Genomic DNA, 20,567 nt, shown 5'->3' on the forward strand with positions numbered 1-20,567 from the left:
ATTTGATCTATGCGGGGCAAGGGAAAAGGATCTTTAGGGCAAGCCTTATTTAGGTCGATGTAGTCCACACACATGCGGAGCTTGCCGTTGGCCTTCGAGACGATAACTGGATTTGCCAGCCAGTCGGGGTGGAGGGCTTCTCGGATAAATCCGGTGTCGAGGAGCTTGCGGACCTGCTCCTGGATGAATTCTTGGCGCTCGGGCGCTTACCGCCGGACTTTCTGCTTCACCGGGCGTGCGTCCGGGCGCACAGCCAGGTGGTGCTCAATCACCTCCCTAGGGATCCCGGGCATGTCGGACGGTTGCCATGCAAACACGTCGGCGTTAGCCCGGAGAAAGGTGACGAGCACGCTTTCCTATTTGCTGCCCAGGTCACCGCCGATTCGGACGACCTGGGAAGCGCCTTCGCCCACCACGACCTCCTTCGTAGGAACAGAGGCGTCGGCGGCGAGTCGGGGTTTGGATGAAGAGGGTCCCGGGCCCCCTGTGCAGCCTTCGACTTCGGCCTGGGCTGAGACCAAAGCCATGTACGACTGCTCGGCGTAGGAAACGGCGCCGCCAGAGTCGGCAGCCACGGAGATGGGGCTTGCTGGGCCCAGCATCTTAACCGTGAGATACGCATAATGTGCGGCCATCATGAATTTGGCGAGCGTCGGACGCCCGAGAATGGCGTTGTAGGGGAGAGGGAGCTCCGTGACGTCGAAGAGGACGTTTTCCGTGCGGAAGTTGTCCCGACTCCCAAAAGTTACGCGTAGCTCGACCTGCCCGAGAGGCAGGGAGCGCCCGGGTGTCACTCCACAGAAGGGAAGCGACGGCTTTAGGCGCCTGGAGGATACTTGCAGCTTCTCGAAGGCCTCCTTGGAGAGGAGGTTGAGGCCTGCGCCCCCGTCGATCAGCACTCTGCCGACCTTGACATTGCAGATGGTGGGGGACACCACCATGGGTAGTCGCCCCACGGCTGCAGTACTGGCGGGATGATCGGCTATGCTGAACGTGATCGGAGCGTCTGACCACTTCAGGGGCCTAGCGGCCTCTTCGCTCGGGGTTGTCGAGCACACTTCGCGCCGCATGGTCTTGATGCCACGCCGCGAGGAAGGCGTGTAATCACCTCCGTCGATGAAGGTGACGGTGTGCTCGGGCTCCTGGAAACCGACCTCGGCTTTGCCGGGGGCGACCTCAGCGTCGCCTCCCCCGCGGGACTCGTCGCGCTCCCGTTGGCGCTGCTCGACGAGACCTTTTGACCGTACGACACTCCGTGAGATCGTACCATCTGGTCTGGTGGATGGAGCACCATTTGCCTGGCTCGGGCCCCGCGGGAGCGGGGGCCCTCACTGGAGCAGGAGCCCGGGCGAGAGCCGGGGCTCTTACGGGAGCTGGTGCCCTTGCAGGTGCCGGGGCCCGAGGATGGGCCCTCGCGGGCGCGGGCCGTCTGTCGGCGGCCGCCCGGCGTTCTTGCCGGCGGTCGGGCTCTTGGGCCGGCCTACGGGCGGGGCCCTGGGCCGGTTCGACAGGAGCGGCTTTGCGCTTTCTTCTCTTCTTCTTTTCCCGCCTGTCGGAACGAGAAGAACTTGGCTGGTCGGTGGTGGGGCGCGGAGCATGCCACGCCCGGGCCTCCGCCGCCTTGGCGCACTTATCGGCCAGTGCAAAGAGCTCCGCGGTGGTTTCGATTTTGTGCGTACCTAGCTTTTTGAGCATCCGCTCGTCGCGGACGCCCTGCCGGAAGGCGACGATGACAGCGTGGGGGGCTACCTGCGGGATGGTGTTGCGGACCTGGCTGAAGCGCTGAATAAAGCGCCGCAGCGTCTCCCCCTCCTGTTGCTTGACGGCGTGGAGGTCACACTCCAAACCAGGGCGCATGAATGTGCCCTGAAAATTAGCCACAAAGTGGTGGAAGAGGTCATCCCAGGAGCTAATAGATCCTGGGGGTAAGTTCATGAGCCAAGAACGGGCAGAGCCCCTCAAGGCAACATGGAAATAATTTGCCATCACCTTTTCACTGCCCCCTGCCGCCTGGACAGCCGTGGTGTAGATTTGGAGGAACTCGACGGGGTCGATGGACCCCTCGTACTTCTCTGGCAGCTCAGGGCGGAACTTGGAGGGCCATTTGACCCGACGGAGCTCAGTGGTGAAGGCACGGCAACTGGTGCCGTACCCCGTGGCGCGGGTGGCGCTCCTTGGCGGAGAACGCCAGCGAGCCGAGGATTCCTGGCGATCGTGGGCCGGAAAAGAGGAAGCCTGGTCCTCAACCTCGGCCTTCTGCCGGGTTTCCCGCTGGCACTCGAGGGTGACACGGGCATCTTCGTGGCCCCACCGCTCGTTGAGACGCAAGCGGAGGTCCTGGGCTTCGGACACGGCCAGGTGGGTGGCGCTCTGCCTGGAGGCCCCCCGGCCCGTGCGAACGTTGCCCGTTGATGGGCCGGTCCGGGTGGCGCCACGCTGGGTGGTGGCGCGAGAACCCTCGGCCAGCACCTGGCGGCGAGCAGTGCCGACCAAGGCAGCGACGTCTTGGATCCAGCGGCCTTCCGGAGTGTTTGGCGTTGCCTGGACAGGCGGATGCCTGAGGAGAGCGTGCGCCGCGAGCAGCGCGCTTCCCAGGCCGACCTCACTGAAAGCGAGTCTACGCCGGAGTGGCACCCGGCGCTGTCCAGAGGTGGACCTGGCGGCCGGAGTTTCGACCACCTGATGGGGGTCGGAAGGTGCACCGACGGCGGCGACGGCGGCCCTGCTGGGCCCAGCGCCCTGGTCCCCTTGGGAGGGGAAAGCCGCACGTGCAGATGCCTGCTGCTGGAACGCAGCAGCGGCTAGGACCTCCTGGACGACTGGCAGCATTTCCTCACTGGAAGTGGAGTCGGAACGCTGGAGGCGGTGTCCACCGGCCATTTTTTCCTGTGGAAGAAAACAAACAAACAGATTCAGAGATGTTCCCCCCTACCTGGTGCGACAGCTGTCGGGGGATTAACTCCTGTCGCAGGGATCCCGAGAGACCCCTTTTTAGAGATTCGGCTAGGGGGATGATCCCGAATAAGTTCGTCGGAGAAATAAATGGAAGTGGAAGTAAATGCGACGGCCGGTGGTGGGGGATGATCGACCTAGTGCAAAGGGAAGTAAATGCACCGGAGTTTAGACAGGTTCGGGCCGCATGGGGGCGTAATACCCTACTCCTGTATGGATGCAATAACTGTCCTGAGGGAGATCCCTCAAGGATGTAGCTGGTTATAAGAATATTGTGTCTAACTAAGAGCTTGAGGCCCCTTGCTCTTGGGCAGGGACTATGATTCAGCTCTTCGTGCTTCTGTGCTCGATGCTTACAGTCTCTTCTTCGTTGATTCTTTCTTTGTCTATCTTCGGTTTCTTGTCTGTTCTCTTCTGTGTACCGACTCTTTTATGCACTCGCCGGCTGCGACATGCCCCGAACGGGAAGGAGGGGGCACAAGTTCCAAGACGCCATGACTGGGAAAGGCGTCATCATTTCTTCTGGGTGAAGTGACCGGGGGGTGGAAAACGCGGCGCACGCCCGGTCACCTATCACCATAAACGCCCTGGCAACGGACGCCGTAGAGAGGGCCCACCGGGCAGCCACAGAGCAACCCGGCGTGCCCGCCTTGTCTTGTTCCTCTACCACAGCAGGGTGGCGGACGGAACGCCTTGATCCTGGCGATGTTATCCTGAGACACACCGGATGATACGGGACGGGACTCGTGCAATTAATGGCCCCACGCCCCTCTGCCAAAGCATGGTAGGAACTGACGCTGCGGCGGGAGCAGTTGGGAATGTCAGGCCGCGCACGCTCATTAAATGCGGCCTCAGGCCTCTGACTGATTGACACATCATCGGTGGGCCCCTCGGGGGCCTCTCCGGGTCGTTAGGGCACCGAGCGCTCAGGGGTACTGTTCACCTCCCCGAGCACTCTCTCCCGAGAATGCTTATCCTTGCCCTCAGGGCACCGGGTGCTCGGGGGCACTGGTTACCTCCCCGAGGACTCTCTCCCGAGTACTCGCGCACGAACCTTCGGGGAACCGAGTGCTCGAGGGCTGCCACGAGCAACCCCGAGCACTCTCTCCCGAGCACTTTTGCACAGACCTTTCGGGGAACCGAGAGCCCGGGGGCTGCCACGCGCAGCCCCGAGCACTCTCTCCCGGGCATTCTCACACTGGCCCTCGGGGAACCGTGCGCTCGGGGACTGCTGCGCGCAGTCCCTGAGCACTCTCTCCCGAAACTTAGCCCTTCTGATCGTCGGGGGACTAGGGTGCTCGGGGGTGACCGGGCACCTCCCCGAGCACTTTCTTCCTGGTACTTAGACTCTGCGGGTCATCGGGGAACTGGGGTGCTCTGGGACCAGGGACTGTGGCCCCGAGCACCTTCTCCCGGAACTTAGACTTTCCTCACCTTGTAGGAGGGACCTCGCGGGGTGGTGACACGTGGTGGACGGCTGGCCTGGCCTTGGGACTCAGGGACCCCCGGTTCCTGATACACCGACAGTCGTAGATCTGCAGTGTCTTTGTTCACTGCTATCAGGCATTGGTAAGATGGGGTTGTCTCTATGTCTGCTTCCACGGTGCGGATGCTTGGTGCAGATTTCGATCATGTGGACTATGTGTTCTTCGCTTTTGTGAAGGGCACCATTGTAGAACCTATTTTTGTTGTCAATCGTGTTCTACGTTCTGTTATTATAGATGCAAATTTCTATATTTATGTTCGTCACAATAGAGATATTTTTGTGAACTACAAGATTGGTTTAAACGCACATTTCTTGCTTTACCATGGCTGACGATTTGGTAGCAATACAGTTTAGTTCTGACATATGATTAAGTTAGTCAAGATGAAACATAAACTGAATGATAGTAAGATGATGATTGAAGATGATACTTAGGTTGATATTATCGTGACACGCATGCGGCTGAGATGATGTCAACTATTTCATTATTTTGGAAGATGGCATCGTCCAATGACGTCAAGTAGGGATTATATATAGCTAGTTAGGTTTGTGTTCTGAACAATGTGTAATATTCTTATTATTTGTGATATATAAATGCATGTGATGTTTTTTAATTTGTGTATCATAAAGTGTGCATGCCATATCATAAGGGCAATTAGAAAGCAAATTGGCTTCTGAGGTAGTGTGCACACATCTATTACTTGCTAATTGCTATGAATGAAAATCCAAGTATCATAAAACATAGCTAGCAGCAAACATGAAAGCTAGGAAGAACAAGATAAGAGGAACCTATGTAACTAACCATTGAACATGCACCGTGCATTCTTCTTGCATACAAAGGCTTGCCAAAACTTTAGTCTGTACATACTTTGGTTTATGCACATACTTTGGTCTGTACATACTTTGGTTTATGCACAAATGAGTCATGCCAAAACTTCAGTATAACAGAAGTTTAGATACCTCCTACTAAAAATCTCCTGAAAAGCCTGCCAACAGAATTACTTAAGGGCCTTTTTGACAGTGCTACCAGAAAACGTGACATGTAACTATCCACCAGAAATTTAATTGTTTGTTCAAGTAACTTCCGAATGCTACCTTGATAGTTCATCATTTGCTACCTTGTTATTTTTTATCATGAGTATTGTTGTATTGTTGACTTGCTATATTCAAAAGGCCGGCAGGTAAACGGGTTCCATGTGGGTGACGGGTTTATTGCCCACTCTTCGTCCGCGAATATATTATGGACGGGCAAAAACAAACATGTATGGATATGAAAGAGCACTGCCTATACCTATTGTTGGAGTAGCAATAGATTCGATACAATAGAGAATAGACAGTATGCAATCGGTGAACAATTTTAATTATCATAGGATGTTTATAAACATGTTGAATAAGTGCCCATTGGGGATACACCCTTTCCCCAATGGGCACGAGCATACAACCACCATTGGGGGCAACGCAGATTTGATCAATTCTTAACACTCCTCTTGATCAATTTATCATATATATATATATATATATATATAGCATAATGACAATCCTAAAATCCTGTAGAAAAAATATAAAGAGAAAATATGATTGTACTATGCTATTGAAAAACTCATTGAAAATCTATTAGAAAAATCTTAGGAGAAAATAATATATCATTAAATACCTTATATAAGAAACTTTAATAGGAAAAACTTATAAAAAAATAGTGCAATATTTATGACCTAAGGATCATTAACAGTTTATATATAAGGAGTTCACTTAACTCTTGAAGTCATATCATACCAATTTCATGAATGAAATAAATATATTGATAACAACTTTATGAATAAATATATTGGTAAAGACCCACCCCCTTTCAGTAATTTATAAGGATAAAGTAATTTTTATGGATAATGGTAGATAATTCTGATGAACCAATATCACATGATTTTTGTATGTGGTTGATCATTCTATGAAGTCATACACATGCATGTGATGCTTCATATAATCTATTATTTTATAATGGTTAGTGAAAATAGTCATACGAGTCTGATTTTTTACAAATTCTATTAGAAGGTTTTTTCACCATATAAGAATACAAAGTATGTATGTGATTTGATATTATGGGGATTAAATAAATAGTCAATATCCTTATATCAAATTATAGTCATGTTTTGGAAAAACCAAGATTCTTTTATCTTTGAAATATATTATGATATTATTTACTCCTATTTTATTGGAGTTGCGCTATATCTAGCTAGCAAATTATCTGTAAATACAATATCAGGTCTGTTGTAATTTGCAAGATACATTAGCGCTCTAAAGTTACTAAGATATAAAACATCCAGTCCAAATATATCTTTATCATTATCCCTAGATTTGAATGGATTTTTATCTATATCAAGAGATTGAATGACCATAGGTATTTTAATGAATATGACATATCTATGTTGAATTTCTTCAATATCTTCTAGATATATACAGGCTAGTATATAAGTATTCTTGAGGGAATATGTTCAAGTTGTAGACCTAAGTAAAATTTGGTTTTACCCAAATATTTCATCCCAAGTTCTGTCCTAAGATGATTGTGTGTTTCTTGTATATTTCCGATGATATTGAGATCATCTGTATATACTGAGATGATATAAAATTCTTTTGAATTTTTTTTTATAAATACACATGTACAATCCTCATTTGAGTAATCTTTCTGTAGAAAGAACTCATTCAGTCAGTTTCTACCACTTTTTTTGATTGTTTTAAGCCATAAAGTGACTTTACACAATACATGTTGTGATTTATTTTCGAATTCCGAATTTTAAACCCTTCAGGGACTTTCATATAGATTTTCGAATCAAGCAACCAGATTCGGCCAATTATGTTAAATATCATAACATTATTTCACTTATAACTAAAAGACTGTTTTTGCAAACAATTTCTCTTTTGATGGTTTATATGATGTTAAGTTAAATAATCTAATATCTAAGTTAAGGGTTATACAATTGATTTTCCCATATATGCCAATATTTTTTATATAGATTTTTTAGTATGTTAAAGAATCATATTATTATTCTAGTGTTTATATTGCTTATCAAATCTTATTTATTATATTTATGACTATGGCATCAGTTAAAAAAAGCTTTTCAAAGTTGAAATTATTGAAGACCTATTTAAGATCCATAACATGTCAAGAAAGATTAAATGGTTGATAACTTTATGCATCGAGAAAAAATTGTTAGATGAGATTGATGTTGATAGAGTAAATTTTAAAAATCTACAACTATTTTGACAAATGCTACTGAAAACTACAACTATTTGTGCCAATTTTAAAAACCTACATCTATTTTAGCACATGTTACAAAAATTACAACTTTTTCATTATGGGTCTACATGTCATCCTCTATGACATGTAATAAAATGATTAACTATGAGTCCACATGTTACCAAAGAGTGACAGGTGGCACGGTGAGAAAGTTATAGCTTTTTAACATGTATCAAAATAGTTGTAGATTTTTTAAATGAGTATTATAAGTTGTAGTTTTTTACAACATATGTCAAAATAGTTGTAGATTTTTAAAATTTACTCATGTTGATACCATCATCAATGACTTATATCTAGAAATGTTAAAAAAATTGTTTAAGATGATTTCTAGAAAGTATTTGAGGTTAGCGTTGTTGTTAGATATATTTTAAGTGTTTATCAGAAACAATTTTTTAATACGCTGAATATTATCTTTACAATTTATATATTAATTATTTTTTATGTTTAAATTCAACGGGCCCTATTTTTAGTTTTGTCCCGGACCACCAAAATCTCTAAACCGGTCCTATTCGTGCATAGATCTTCCATCAGATACTCATTCTTTAGATTTGGATAGAGGTGATATCTTAAAAATATAAGGCACAACCTTTGAGTTGTTTAGATACCTCAAGGCTTGGTGATGAGGTTCATTTATTGCAGCTATGAAATCTCATGACATTAAGCTAATGTTTACGTCCATAGCCCAGATTAGATAGTTGCAACCATCTAGCATGAGTTTATTAAACTCTTTGTTGAAAATATGAGCCATACTAAACATAAAATGACCATATATTTAATTAATTTACCATGATAGTAAATTAAATTGCATGAAAATATTGTAATTGTGCAAAATTTGAAATTCAAGATGAGTCTTGAATATAGATATAGTCTTCTATAAAGAAGATGCGAAAAAATTGCTGCTAACATTTTGTATTCCATTCATGAGAAAATAGGTGATGTGACAATCATTGCCAAAACATAGTTTATGTTCCATAAATCTTGGTTATACACATTGAAGGTAGTCATCATATTGATATATAACATGATATAGACCTCACAATAGTGAACATGTAACTCTCCACCACCTTATGTTTTATCGATATTATAGGAGATATTCATCAAAAATAGTTTTCACTAATTTTTGCTATTTATTTAAGCAAAAATATGAACCAAAATATGTCAAGAGTGATATTTAGGTATAAACCTTCAATACAATACCAGAGTGACATTTAGGTGTAAACCTTCGATACAATATAGGCAAAAAAGTCATTGCCAATGTTTCGGACTCCACTTCTGAGGAAATTGATGACATATGGTGACAGTCAAAGACATAAACTTTGTACATATTCAAATAAGAATATAAAATTAAAATTCAATATAAGTATTGAATAATTATTGGTGTAGACCTTTGTGACTGACAAAATATTCACTGCTAAAATTAAAATTCAATATGAGTATTGAATAATTAATGATGTAGACCTTCATGACGGACGAAATATTTGCTACTAATGTATTAGTCTTCACTTTTAATGAAGTGGGTAACATATGGTCACCGCTAAATATACAATCCACGTGCATATAAAATATTAGAAAACACATCGAAGGGAATCACTATTTTGTGTATACCTCATAGCGGAAGACGAATTACTCACTGCTATAACATGGACGTTATCCAATTAATGTGAACAACATTACAGTCATAGCCACGATTATAGTCTCTACTACCTTGTGTTTACACCAATAAAATAGAAAAAGGTAATCACCAAAAATAATTTTGCATATTTTTTGAAAATTAGCTAATATGATACTTAAATAATTAAGAAATACAGAAATGATGAATAAATAATTGCAATAAAGAAATTAAAGAATGTCATATACTACAAATTATTTAAGTACTATGCAATTTCTGACAACCCGAGAGTCCGATATATATATTTATATGAGATAAATATATTATAATATAATTTGTGAAAAAGTCAACTTAAATGTAAATAACAGTGAGTTGTTATCAATGTCATCAATGTTGGTGTTCAAATTCTTTAAAACTCAAGGGGTTTCGTGTGAAAAGGGCAGTGGCGACCTATTTCCACGTAATTGAATTAAAACCCCAAGAGGGGTTTTCGCAAAAATGGGCCTCTATAGGCCTAACACCCATCGAGCTCCCGCATACATAAGGATGTGGTAGGGGGTGGTTAGGGTTTTCTCATCCCCTAGCACAGCCACTGATGGTGGCTGGTTGCCACCTCCTGGCCGCTGGCCGGCTCGAGTTGGTCTCCCTTGGGCTGATCGTTGCCATATTCAGCCGACTGCCGCCTTGCAGGTGAGCGTCGTCATTGTGTTTATGCGTGGCCAACCATCGCCCTAAAGAGCGTTGCCGCTGCCAATAGACTATCCCACTATCGAGTATCACCCACGGCTAGCCGAGGACTGGATCTACACGCCCACCACCGTCTTCGCCTTGGACGCTATCTATAGAGCCCCCCCCCCCCCGGGATCTAGGTGGTGCAACCATAGGAGGTAGCTGCGCAGCCTACCGCCGTACCGCCGTCTTAAGACGAAGTCACCGCTTGTGTGGCGCATGCAAATGTCTAGCCGTAGGGAACCGCTTAGTTGAAGGTTGTCGCCGTTATCATGCGCATGTTTGACTAAGCCTCCTAACCGCCTCGATGTGATCGTCAGGTGCGTTGTGCATCTTATGGTCGGCTTCTGCTGCACTTCTGACCGGGATGATCCGCAAGGACCACCAAAAGGTGCATAGAGACAACATCCAGAAAAGCGTGGATGACGACAGTGTTAGGCGACCAAGAGGCCAGGGAGGGAGAAAGCGAAGGATGGCATTTTCAAGAGCCATCATCTTGGTAAGAATTTCACAAGTGCAGGATGATTGTCTGCTGAATTCAGAAGAAATTATGACATTGCTTACCCTTCGGTGTTATTCTGTTCTTCGGTCTGGAAGTCACCGCTGTTTGTTCCTTCAGTGTTCTCCTTCGTTGTTCTTCCGCATGCGAGTCCGGCCGATTAGCGGAGTAGAACATAGTATCCGATAACATGTTGGAGTAGCAATAGATCCGACACAATAGATAATAGACAGTATACAATCGGTGATCAATGCATGGATCATAGGGTGTTTATATACATGTTGAATAGGTGCCCATAGGGGATATACGCTTTCCCCTACGGGCACAAGCATACAACCGCCATTGGCTGTAACGTAGATTTGATCAATTTTTAACACCCATCACACCCGATTAACATCCCTACTCCACGGCAACACCATGTCCAAGTAACACCTGGTTATTAGAGCCTGGGAGAGCAACCTACATTTTCTAACCTGTAATCCCGTCGACACGTATTGGAAAATCTGGGATGGCAAGCATAATACCCTTTAGACGACAGAAGCTACACCAGATTGACCTGACCACGATATGGATTCGGATATCAGAACTACAACCAATTTTGTGTTGTACCCTCAACAATGGATGTACTCCTTTTTCTGCACGGGGATTTTCCTGATTCGTGTCAAACTTGTGCTAGTAGTTATTACTTGCTAACCTTATGAGCTGTCATAATATTTTTTTCAAACATATTTAAATTTCACAGTACTATTTTGGCTTGGTGAAATGTGCAAACCAGCAAATAATTTAAAATTTTAAGTTTTATATCAATTATAGCTACTTTTCAGCTAGAACACGAACATATCTCATTAGATTTGAATGTCCCCAGACCCAGGAGGTAGACTTTCTGAGTTAAGCCCAAAACCCATGTGTCAAGTTAAATGGAACTCCAAAAATGGTCAGTCCACAAAACAAATCAAACCAGAATTTAACTCAATTTCCGAATGGGCTATCCTACGTCTTCTAAGGGGGAATGAGGTATACAAATAAGCTGACAGCTACAAAAAGACAAACACTAATGCACTTCTTTTTTTGGGTCCCTAATATTTTGCCTCAAACAACCCCATCCAAAAAAAATGTTTATATACCATGCAGCGAGACTGGCCGAATTAGAAAATCCTTTCTATGGAATGACGCTACGCATTGCAAAAGCTGCAGTGAGACATTCATGGCAATGGTGCACTAGGACGTGCACGCAGGAAACAAGGTACACTGCAGGATGAGCACGGGACAGCTTGACACGCTTGACATACCTGCAGGTCCCGCGTTCCACAGGCACGTCCAAGTCCCCATCAGCATACCTAGCTCACTGCGAACATAACACTAGAAAGGGCGACGCCTGTAGGTAAACAAAACGATGCAACTCAAAAAACACTAGGCTGAGGGCGCAAGACCCTCAGACAAAAGGAATTAAAAATGGAATAAAAAGGAGTTCAATGTGTACTTTCTTGGGAATTAGGTATCCGACTTAAATTTACCCTACTTTCCACCAACAAAGCTTCAGAATCCTGAGAATCGCTTGCAGCGACATCCAACTTGGGGGCCAGGATTGATGAGTTCACCTCACCATCCCCATTATTATCATCGGTAACTTTATCAATATCTTCTTCAATACCTGTCTCAGCACCTGCATGCATGATGGAGGGTCCCTCTTGACCATCAGGACTAGCAACAACAGGAGCATCCTCCTTGCCTATGCTAGTATCTGCGGCGGCAGGGGGCATAACCTCCATGCTATCACCTAATTCTCCAACGGCTGAAGGTGCAACATCCTCCATGCCATCAGCAGGTGTAACTTCTGGCAAGTCAGCAGCATGTTCTAGAGTCACTTGTCGTGCACCATCCTCAATGCCATCAGCAGGTACTTCAATTGCTGGAGGTACCACATCCTCCATGTCCTTGTCAGGTTCTGTGATTGCTGGTGGTGCCACCGCCTCCATCTCTACATCAGGTTGTGTGATTGCTGGAGATGCCTCCCCACCACCAGATTCTTTAGTTGCTGGATTTGCCACCCCCATGCTATCACCAGGTTGCAGTTTTGACGGTGAACCTTCCTCAATGATATCAGGGCAACAGAGCGGAGCAGGGTTGCTCACAGCTGGTTCCTTTTGAGTACTATCAAGCATTTCTGTGTCACAAGCTTCTTCTGGTAAGTCCATCTTCCCTTCCGTTTTTACAAAGGAAGAGGTGGGAACTAAAGCCTCCCCTGTCTGATTCTTGTGAAGAGCCATAGCTCTCTGTCACAGGGAAATGAAGGAGAAATTTAGAATATACCCATATCTATAAATTGATAGCTAAAATCGTAATGCTATAAGAATTAAAATAGCAAATGTTAAACATATTTTCACTTTAAAGTCAAAAGTCCTAAAGAAGATTGGGTAAGAAAAAAAGACTTGCCTGAAAGATAGTACTGTTACCCTTGAGGTAAAGTGAACTGAAAGGATTGGGGCTTCCATGTTTTCTAGTTACCTTTCCAATATTTCTATTGTTCTGTTGCATAAAACATAAAATCACCATGAGTATCAAAACTGGATGAGTAAACAGATGCTTACATCAATTTTAAAAATGTGAATACCTGAATAAGCTCATTCTTAACCTCCAGAGGGGCCTTTGTTACACCCAAGTCTCCCAGCAAGGATATACACCTTTTGTACAACTCTGACTCAACAAGATCATGTGACACACTAATTCTGGATAGATAGCTTTTAGAAAAGACCACGCCATTCTTTGACAGCATAGAAGTCATAACTGGTGCTCCTTGAGGAGCTTTGAAACTTTTCAAGGAACTTTCAGAATCATCCTTTGCTTCAATGTTTTCTGACTTCGAGTGTTCAATTTCTTTTTGCTCGATCTGAGGTTGAAGATTGTGTTGTCCACCGGAAGACTCAGAAATAAGGGTTGCTGCACAGTCAGGCTCCTTCTTAGCAACTGGAAGTTCAGCATCAGGCACTTCATTTAGTCCCTTTGATGCATCATTAGTCACCTCCCAACCTCTGCTGCTAGCATGCGGTCTGTTCTGATCCCACTCTTGCCTACCATACAAATAGGGTTCGCCAGGAAACACACCACTGCCTCCATTCCAAACTTGCAGGTGAGGTGGGCATGATTCGTCCAGAGGATTAGGCCACCCAAATGGGCGCATGTGGGTTGAAAACCTTTCAATAGCGTCATGCATGGGATATGAAACTCCAGGTTGGTTCAACTTCATTTGAGGCCTAAGGTTAAACATAGGTGGGCCAGGATACTGATGCACAGGTGGGTGAAATGCTGGAGCGCCATGTTGAATAGGGACAAAACCATTTGCTACTGGAGAAGGCCAGTTTGGTGGATTGTTCCAGGCATGTCCATGTCCACATCCAGGATTCATATCATTCCTCTTTTGATGGCCATGGAACCTCCTATCTCCACTTTGTGGTCTACGGTCATCATCATGCAAACCCAAGAAAGAAGAATCATCACTTCTATGCCTTGCAGAGAGTGGCAGAGGATGATTTGGTGAAGTGCCTGAAAAATGGCCACCTCTGCTTATGGATGAACCAGAAGGTGTTGGTTCCCTGAACGGAACTTTAGCTGGTGTTCGATCTTGATGAAGTGACCGTTCTTGGGGCAGCTCACCATCTCGATCCCTGTATCTTGTAAGGCTGTTTCTTTCTCCTTTATTATCAAGACTACGTCCACTACTAAGCCTACCTGAAAACCTTTGGTCGCCTGAAGATGGAGATTTTTCAGATAACTGCTTTGGTGAGGTATGCTTATCTTTCCTAGGTGTGCGATCATATTGTGACGATGTAGAGATTTCCAATGGTACGTCACGAGGCTGGTGATCGTCCTTCTGTTTGAACCTTTCTGAAGACCAATTTTCTGCATCCCTATCACGAAGTCTAGAGGCAGGTGTCCTTTCGCTCGCAGAAGATGTTCTTGATCGAATATTTCTCTCATCATACGGTTCTCTTTTACCATGATCTATCAGTTTAGATCCGTGCCTGAAAATCAATCCATTAACCATTCCAAATGTTAGAAGAAACAAAGCATTGAAGAGAAATGCAGATAACATGAACAACATCAAAATCTGCTTATCGGTTGCAAGAATTTGTCTTATCTGTTGCAAGAATTTGTAATATTTGTCAATTAAAATCAATATCTGGAGCCGATATCATGAAATTTAAGAATTTATAAAGTGTTCCTTAGTCAACTACCGGTGCAGGTATATTGGGCAATGCATAGGCATGATCAACCTCCATAGGTCACCCCAGTACAAAGTTTTTTGTGCATTACAAACAAAATCAACCTTGATAAGAGCCAACCAAAGTATGTAAATATGTCACATGAACATCAGTAACCCTGCACCTCAAAGAGGAACTTCCCAACTTACTGATCCATTCCAGCCCTTGAGAACTGATTCAATGTTTTTTGTGGACTAGAAACAAAATCAACCTCAATGAGGAGCCAACCAAACTATATTAGATAAACAAACTGTAACCTTGAACCCCAAATAGGAACTTTCCAATCTACTGATCCGTTCCAACCCGTAACAAATATTCTCTTTGCATTATTCCTCACCCACAATATCTAACACCTTTAGTCAGCAAATCTAACTATATTCATTGGGCGTCCTCAGAAACTATATTTTATCAGTGCTAGGAGTTATTTCACCTCAAAAGTCGCCAGCTAATAAGAAACCTATTTCAGGTTCAATGACAATACCTTCTATCACGTTTTTCTTTCAGACAGAGATGTCTACAACCTAGTTCACAGAATTACAGCGACAATTTAGCATACAACCTGCCACCTAATAAATGTATTTAGTAAGCATGAAACAAATATTCGCACAATTAACATTAAATCACGCACATGACAAAAATAAAATTACTGTAATACTAAGGTAAGATACAGCTACACTGCTGCAGCCTGTGAAGAGATTAGTGCAGTATTTTCACATATATAACCATACAGAAGAAAAGTTACCAGCTCTGATCTTTGTCATGATAAGAACTTGGGCTAGGTGAACTTCTTCCATGGAGTTTACTTGGACTAGAACTACGATCAAGTCTTGCTCTCTCAATCAGAGAATCCAGACGCCCACTGCCTGAAGATTTTTCCAAATTTACACGCCGATCTCGTGCACTTGGAGGCTTTAAATCGTATTGGTCATCATTTTCCTCAGGAGGTCTTTTTCTCCCTCTACTTTCCTTATACCTGCTGCCATAATCATCATAATGATCGCCATCTTGAACTGCATCCTTTCTGTAATGGCTCTCCGAGCTTCTGTGTCCATCTTTAGTGCTCTTATAATCAGCCCTATCACTTTCATGATCTCGGGTCACGCGCTCATCGAGAAACTTGTCATCTTGTTGTCTTCTATCCCTTCCGTAATCATCCTTGTCCTTTTCTTTGTACTTGTCATCATCAAACCTTTGTTCTTTAGAATTCCTAGCTTTAACATGTTCATATCTGGACAGAGTCTTTCTATCATCACTGTCTCTATTGTCAGCAGGCCACTTATCTATGTCTTCAGAGTCATCTTTTCTTCGGCTGTGTTTGTCAGGTTGCTTCTCAGGATTACTGTACTTCTCTTTTGATGGAATTTCTGCATACAAAAGAACCAATTTAGGAAACAACACGCAGAAAAAAGGGAAAAAAAAGAACACATAACATATAGAGGAAACTGTAAACGAACAGCAGTCAGGCAAAACAAGTAGATAAGTAAACTCCATTTGGCATCTGATAAAAAAAATATATCTTTCTACTGCAGCGATACATTGCTCAGTATCATCAAATGCAATACTCCAGAAGTAGAAGAAAGATGGTTTCAGATGGTTATATAACAGGATATCAATTGTAAGCTATAGATAATGAGTAAAGCAGAGTTTAATCATAGCACTGGTAACCATGCTACCAAATCTCTGAGAAATAATAAGTCACAGTTCATAAATAATTCTCAAATGATAACACAGCTATTATAATCTCTATGATTGAGGAGATGCATTTCCAGCCGTCTGCTCAACCTAACAGGTGAAATGGCATCAAAGTGCCCAAAAAACAAGGAGATTGGATTGTTAACTGTGTGGCAGAAAAAAATGCAAAGGTGGAAAAACTGTGGGTTCCAAAGTTGCAATCATTTTGGCAAAGGCTGGTAATAAATACTAGTAACAAGATACAAAAATGACAGCATCCTGCAAAGCAAGTCTAAATGTAATTTACTTACGCAAAATGTTACAAAAGCTAGTGAATCTTGAAGACTAAACCGTAGTAGTACGAACAAGGCATATAGTTAATATAAATTATCAGCATTGTAAGGGAACATGTAGACTAAGGGTTACTTTACCATTAATCTCTATATCTCTCCTGTATGAATAAGCCTCATCTTCCATCCTACTTGCCTTTGAGCCACTCTTCCCGCTAACCGCATCCTCATACCTCTCATGCTTGGAATCATAGTCTTTCTTTTCCCTCTCTCGGTCCTTCTGCCTTTCCCGCTCCCTGTCACGCTCTCGATCCCTATTTTTCTCCCGCACTCGCTCCTCCCTCTCCCGTTCTCTCTCCCTCTCCTTCTCCCGTTCCTTTTCCTTCTCCCTCTCTCTGTCCCTACTCCTTTCCCTCACTCGCTCCTTCTGCCCTGTACTCTCTCTCCTCCCCAAATCTTTCTCCTTTTCCCTTTCTCTCTCCCTCTCCCTATCTCTATCTCTGTCATCCTTATACTGCCCGGTACTCTCTCTCCTCCCCAAATCTTTCTCCTTCTCCGACCGCCGCTTCCCAGAATCACTCTTCAACACAACCTCATCTGCCCTCTCATCCGAAAGCACCGCCCGCCTGCTTGACCTCTTGGACTCATCCCCTGATCCCTTGGACTTGTCCGCTGGTTTTTCCGCATCGACAGGGCCATGCACTTCACTCTTGGACCTCTTGTCGACCAAATGATCCTCGCAGACGCCGCTGTTCCACCGGTCGCTGACCACATCCACAACGGCTTCCTCGACCCTCTCCTTCCTCTTCTTCCCGTGCTCCGCGTACCCGTTCCCCGATCTCACGACCTCCTTCCCCGACGACGAGCGGCGCCTCTCTGGCTCGAGATCTCGCGAAACCCTAGCCACCGCCGCGACCTCCTCCCGCGCGCCGGTCGACGCCGACGCCGCCTCCTCGCCCTCGGACTCCGACCGGTCCGCGGACCCTCCCCGCCTATGGGACCGGTGCGACCTGTGGCGCGAGCTCCGAGGCATGGCGGGCCAACCCTAGCCCGTACACCACTACCAAGTCAGATGCGGCGCGGGCGAGGCGGGCCCGGAAGCCCTAGGGCGCTCGAGGGATCCGGGGGATCTAGGCGGCCGTGGCGGCCGTGGACGAGCGCGGGGCGCTGGGGCCCGAGGCGGCTAGGGTTTTGTTGGGGTGGGGGGACGGAGGGAGGGGTGGAGGCAGCGGCGGGGGATGGGAGACGACGAGTTCGTGGGTGGGGAAAATGGAGGAAAAGAAAAGGGTGGTTGTTTTTCCGGCTTTGGATTTGGAGGGCCGGTTCGGATTTGGCCCGGGTGGTGCGGTGGTTGCTGCGGCCGAAGGCGAGGGGCGAGGGGAGCGGGGTTGGACACGGAAGACGGGAGTCGGGGCGCGTCGCGCGGGGGTCCTTGGGCTGTTTGTGCAGTGTGCACGGTTCGGTCTCTCGGTTCTTCGGAACTGCTGAGCTCGACGGTTTCAGTTAAATCAGACGGTTTTACTGTCAGATCTTTCGAAAAGAAGTTAATGTTCTTCTGCAAAATGCAGATACCGAATCTAATAGAGGAAGAGGATGAAGACGTTTATCTAACTAGATATCTTTTTATATGAGCACCTGTGTTTTAAAAATGATAGATATATCCTTTGAAAAGTCAATGTTAAGTTATGAATTTATATATATATTTTTAGGTCATTTCTAACAGATACTTTAAAAATCTGTCTCCTATAATACTATTATAATATCCCCTAATACTATTAGGGTATCCTCTATTTTTTTCATCTCCAACAGTTACTCTATTTCTTACCTTCCATTACTCTCCTCTCCACTCGGATCCACGTGCATATGCTATGAACAGTGATAGAGGCTCTCGTATCCATCCGCAAAAATGTCGCCGCCCACCTCTCATCCGCAACACTGTTTACTCGATACGGATTCTGTTGGAGCAAGAAACCGGATGTCACCATCCGGCATTTTACTGTAACACTCGAAAAACGTACATATGCCGAGTCCGTTGGAGATGGTCTTAGTCTATTCTAGCTTACTATCGAGCTATGATGTAATCTTTATATTGTGTTGATATATTTTTTTTTTAATTTTTGCTTTCTCCACATATGTTGGTTATATTTTCTTCTAACCGAATTGGTCTTCTATTAAGTATCCTCAGGATTTCGTGAATATTAGGAAAAAAAACATGTCCCAAAGATACCCACGTCACCTTCCTATGAGAGGAGGGGGGAAGGACTTTGGCATATTTTCATCCATGCATGGTTGAAATGTTGTTTAACGAATAAAGGTAGACTCTAATGCTAGTTTATAAAGCATGGCATTTTTAATGCTAATTGAAATGCTTTGCTTTTGCATCCAAACAAGACGAGATTAGTTTATGGTAGCAGGAAAAGGTATGTGAGTGACTTGCATCATTTTATGTATAATTGTGTCAGCTAGTTTTTCTTTTGAACTATAAGGTTCAATCCTTTCATATAGTTTAGAAATATTTGCTTGCGGACTGGTGACGAGTTTTCATTGGAAAGCACTAGGGTGTCATTGGTGACAACTATGCACATAATGTTTAAAACGCAAGCGAACGGATCATTAGTAGCTTTTCACCCGAAGTATTCAGGTTATCTAATCCATAAGGATAAGCGGTTAGGGTTTTTCTAGCTAATATGACATATTAAGCCTAACAAAAAAACATTATTGCATAAAGAGAGATCAAATTAATCAAGTCATAAAAAACTAAGAGAATATATAGAAACCATAGATCCTAATCCACGAGTGTAACCAAGTAGTTATATAGTTGTAGTTATAGCCATTAGATTATAACGTTAATGATTGAAGATAAACATCTTTAAATCTACGTTCGTATTTAGTTCACCCCTACTCTACCACCATTTTTCCACACCACCTCTTGTCATGAGTATATGTTGTACTTCTTCAGGATATTTGAGAGATTATAACGGACCTAACTACCACAGTTAAACTCATTATACGTGACAATGCAACAGTTCAACTAAAATAGATCTAGCCACTATGATCATATCTATTAGCAAATCATCTAGTTGTGAACTAGACGAATGATAAAGCATACTTGCAAAGAGCGGAAACCTAATAGAAGCAAGAGAGATCGCATTAAAAAACTACAAAGCATTAAAAAACTACAATTCCTCGGCAGCATTCAAGTAGCGGTTCTAGAACTCTAACATAATTAGACCTTGGTAATTAGAATGAGATTAGAACACCCCCTAATCAGAGGGCTCTAATCCCCCGATTAGAGAACATCCACTAGCGGTCGGGTTAAGTAGAGTTTTGGGATTAACCCCGTTCTCTTGGTTTCCAACTTCAAGAACGTTAACCTCATGATGTTCCTCCTCATCACAAGATGAATCTGAAGAGGAAGAAACATCAAACTCCATAAAATTGAGGCGTGTCCCCTAGAATTTCGTGATTAGAGCCCTCGATTGTTCGATAGCTTACACCACCGGTAGCTGGAATAGGAACGGAGGCCAGGTGGCCCGACCCCTTGACGTGATCGCTTGGGAGACCACCTTGGTTGATCGACTCGGAGTCGACCAGTCATAGATTGCATTTAGAGATCGACTGATCTCTAGTAGCTCATCTGGCCTACATAGAAATTGGGGCCAAAGTCGCTGAATGACCCGAGATTTGAGTTAGCCATACCGGGAAGCACAATATCTTCTGATGTCAACTGATCTGCTTGTATCCCACGGGCGATGCCAGTTATTAAGAATTTATACCCAACTGCCT

The 20,567-nt window shown here is 44.5% G+C and overlaps 1 protein-coding gene across 1 annotated transcript; it reads right to left on the reverse strand.

Moving 5' to 3' along the window:
- Nucleotides 1–11,943: 11,943 nt before the first annotated feature.
- LOC133916978 (uncharacterized) lies at nt 11,944–18,115 on the reverse strand. The gene is made up of 5 exons (XM_062360889.1): nt 16,923–18,115; nt 15,563–16,184; nt 13,173–14,580; nt 12,995–13,087; nt 11,944–12,834 (listed from the first exon to the last, which is right to left on the reverse strand). Exons 1-5 carry the CDS (start codon nt 17,812–17,814, stop codon nt 12,031–12,033), a joined length of 3,819 nt encoding a protein of 1,272 aa, XP_062216873.1. The 5' UTR covers nt 17,815–18,115; the 3' UTR covers nt 11,944–12,030.
- Between the last annotated feature and the right edge of the window lie 2,452 nt (nt 18,116–20,567).

This window comes from Phragmites australis, chromosome 1 (genome assembly GCF_958298935.1).
Source record: "Phragmites australis chromosome 1, lpPhrAust1.1, whole genome shotgun sequence".
In the NCBI taxonomy this organism is placed as follows: Eukaryota; Viridiplantae; Streptophyta; class Magnoliopsida; order Poales; family Poaceae; genus Phragmites; species Phragmites australis.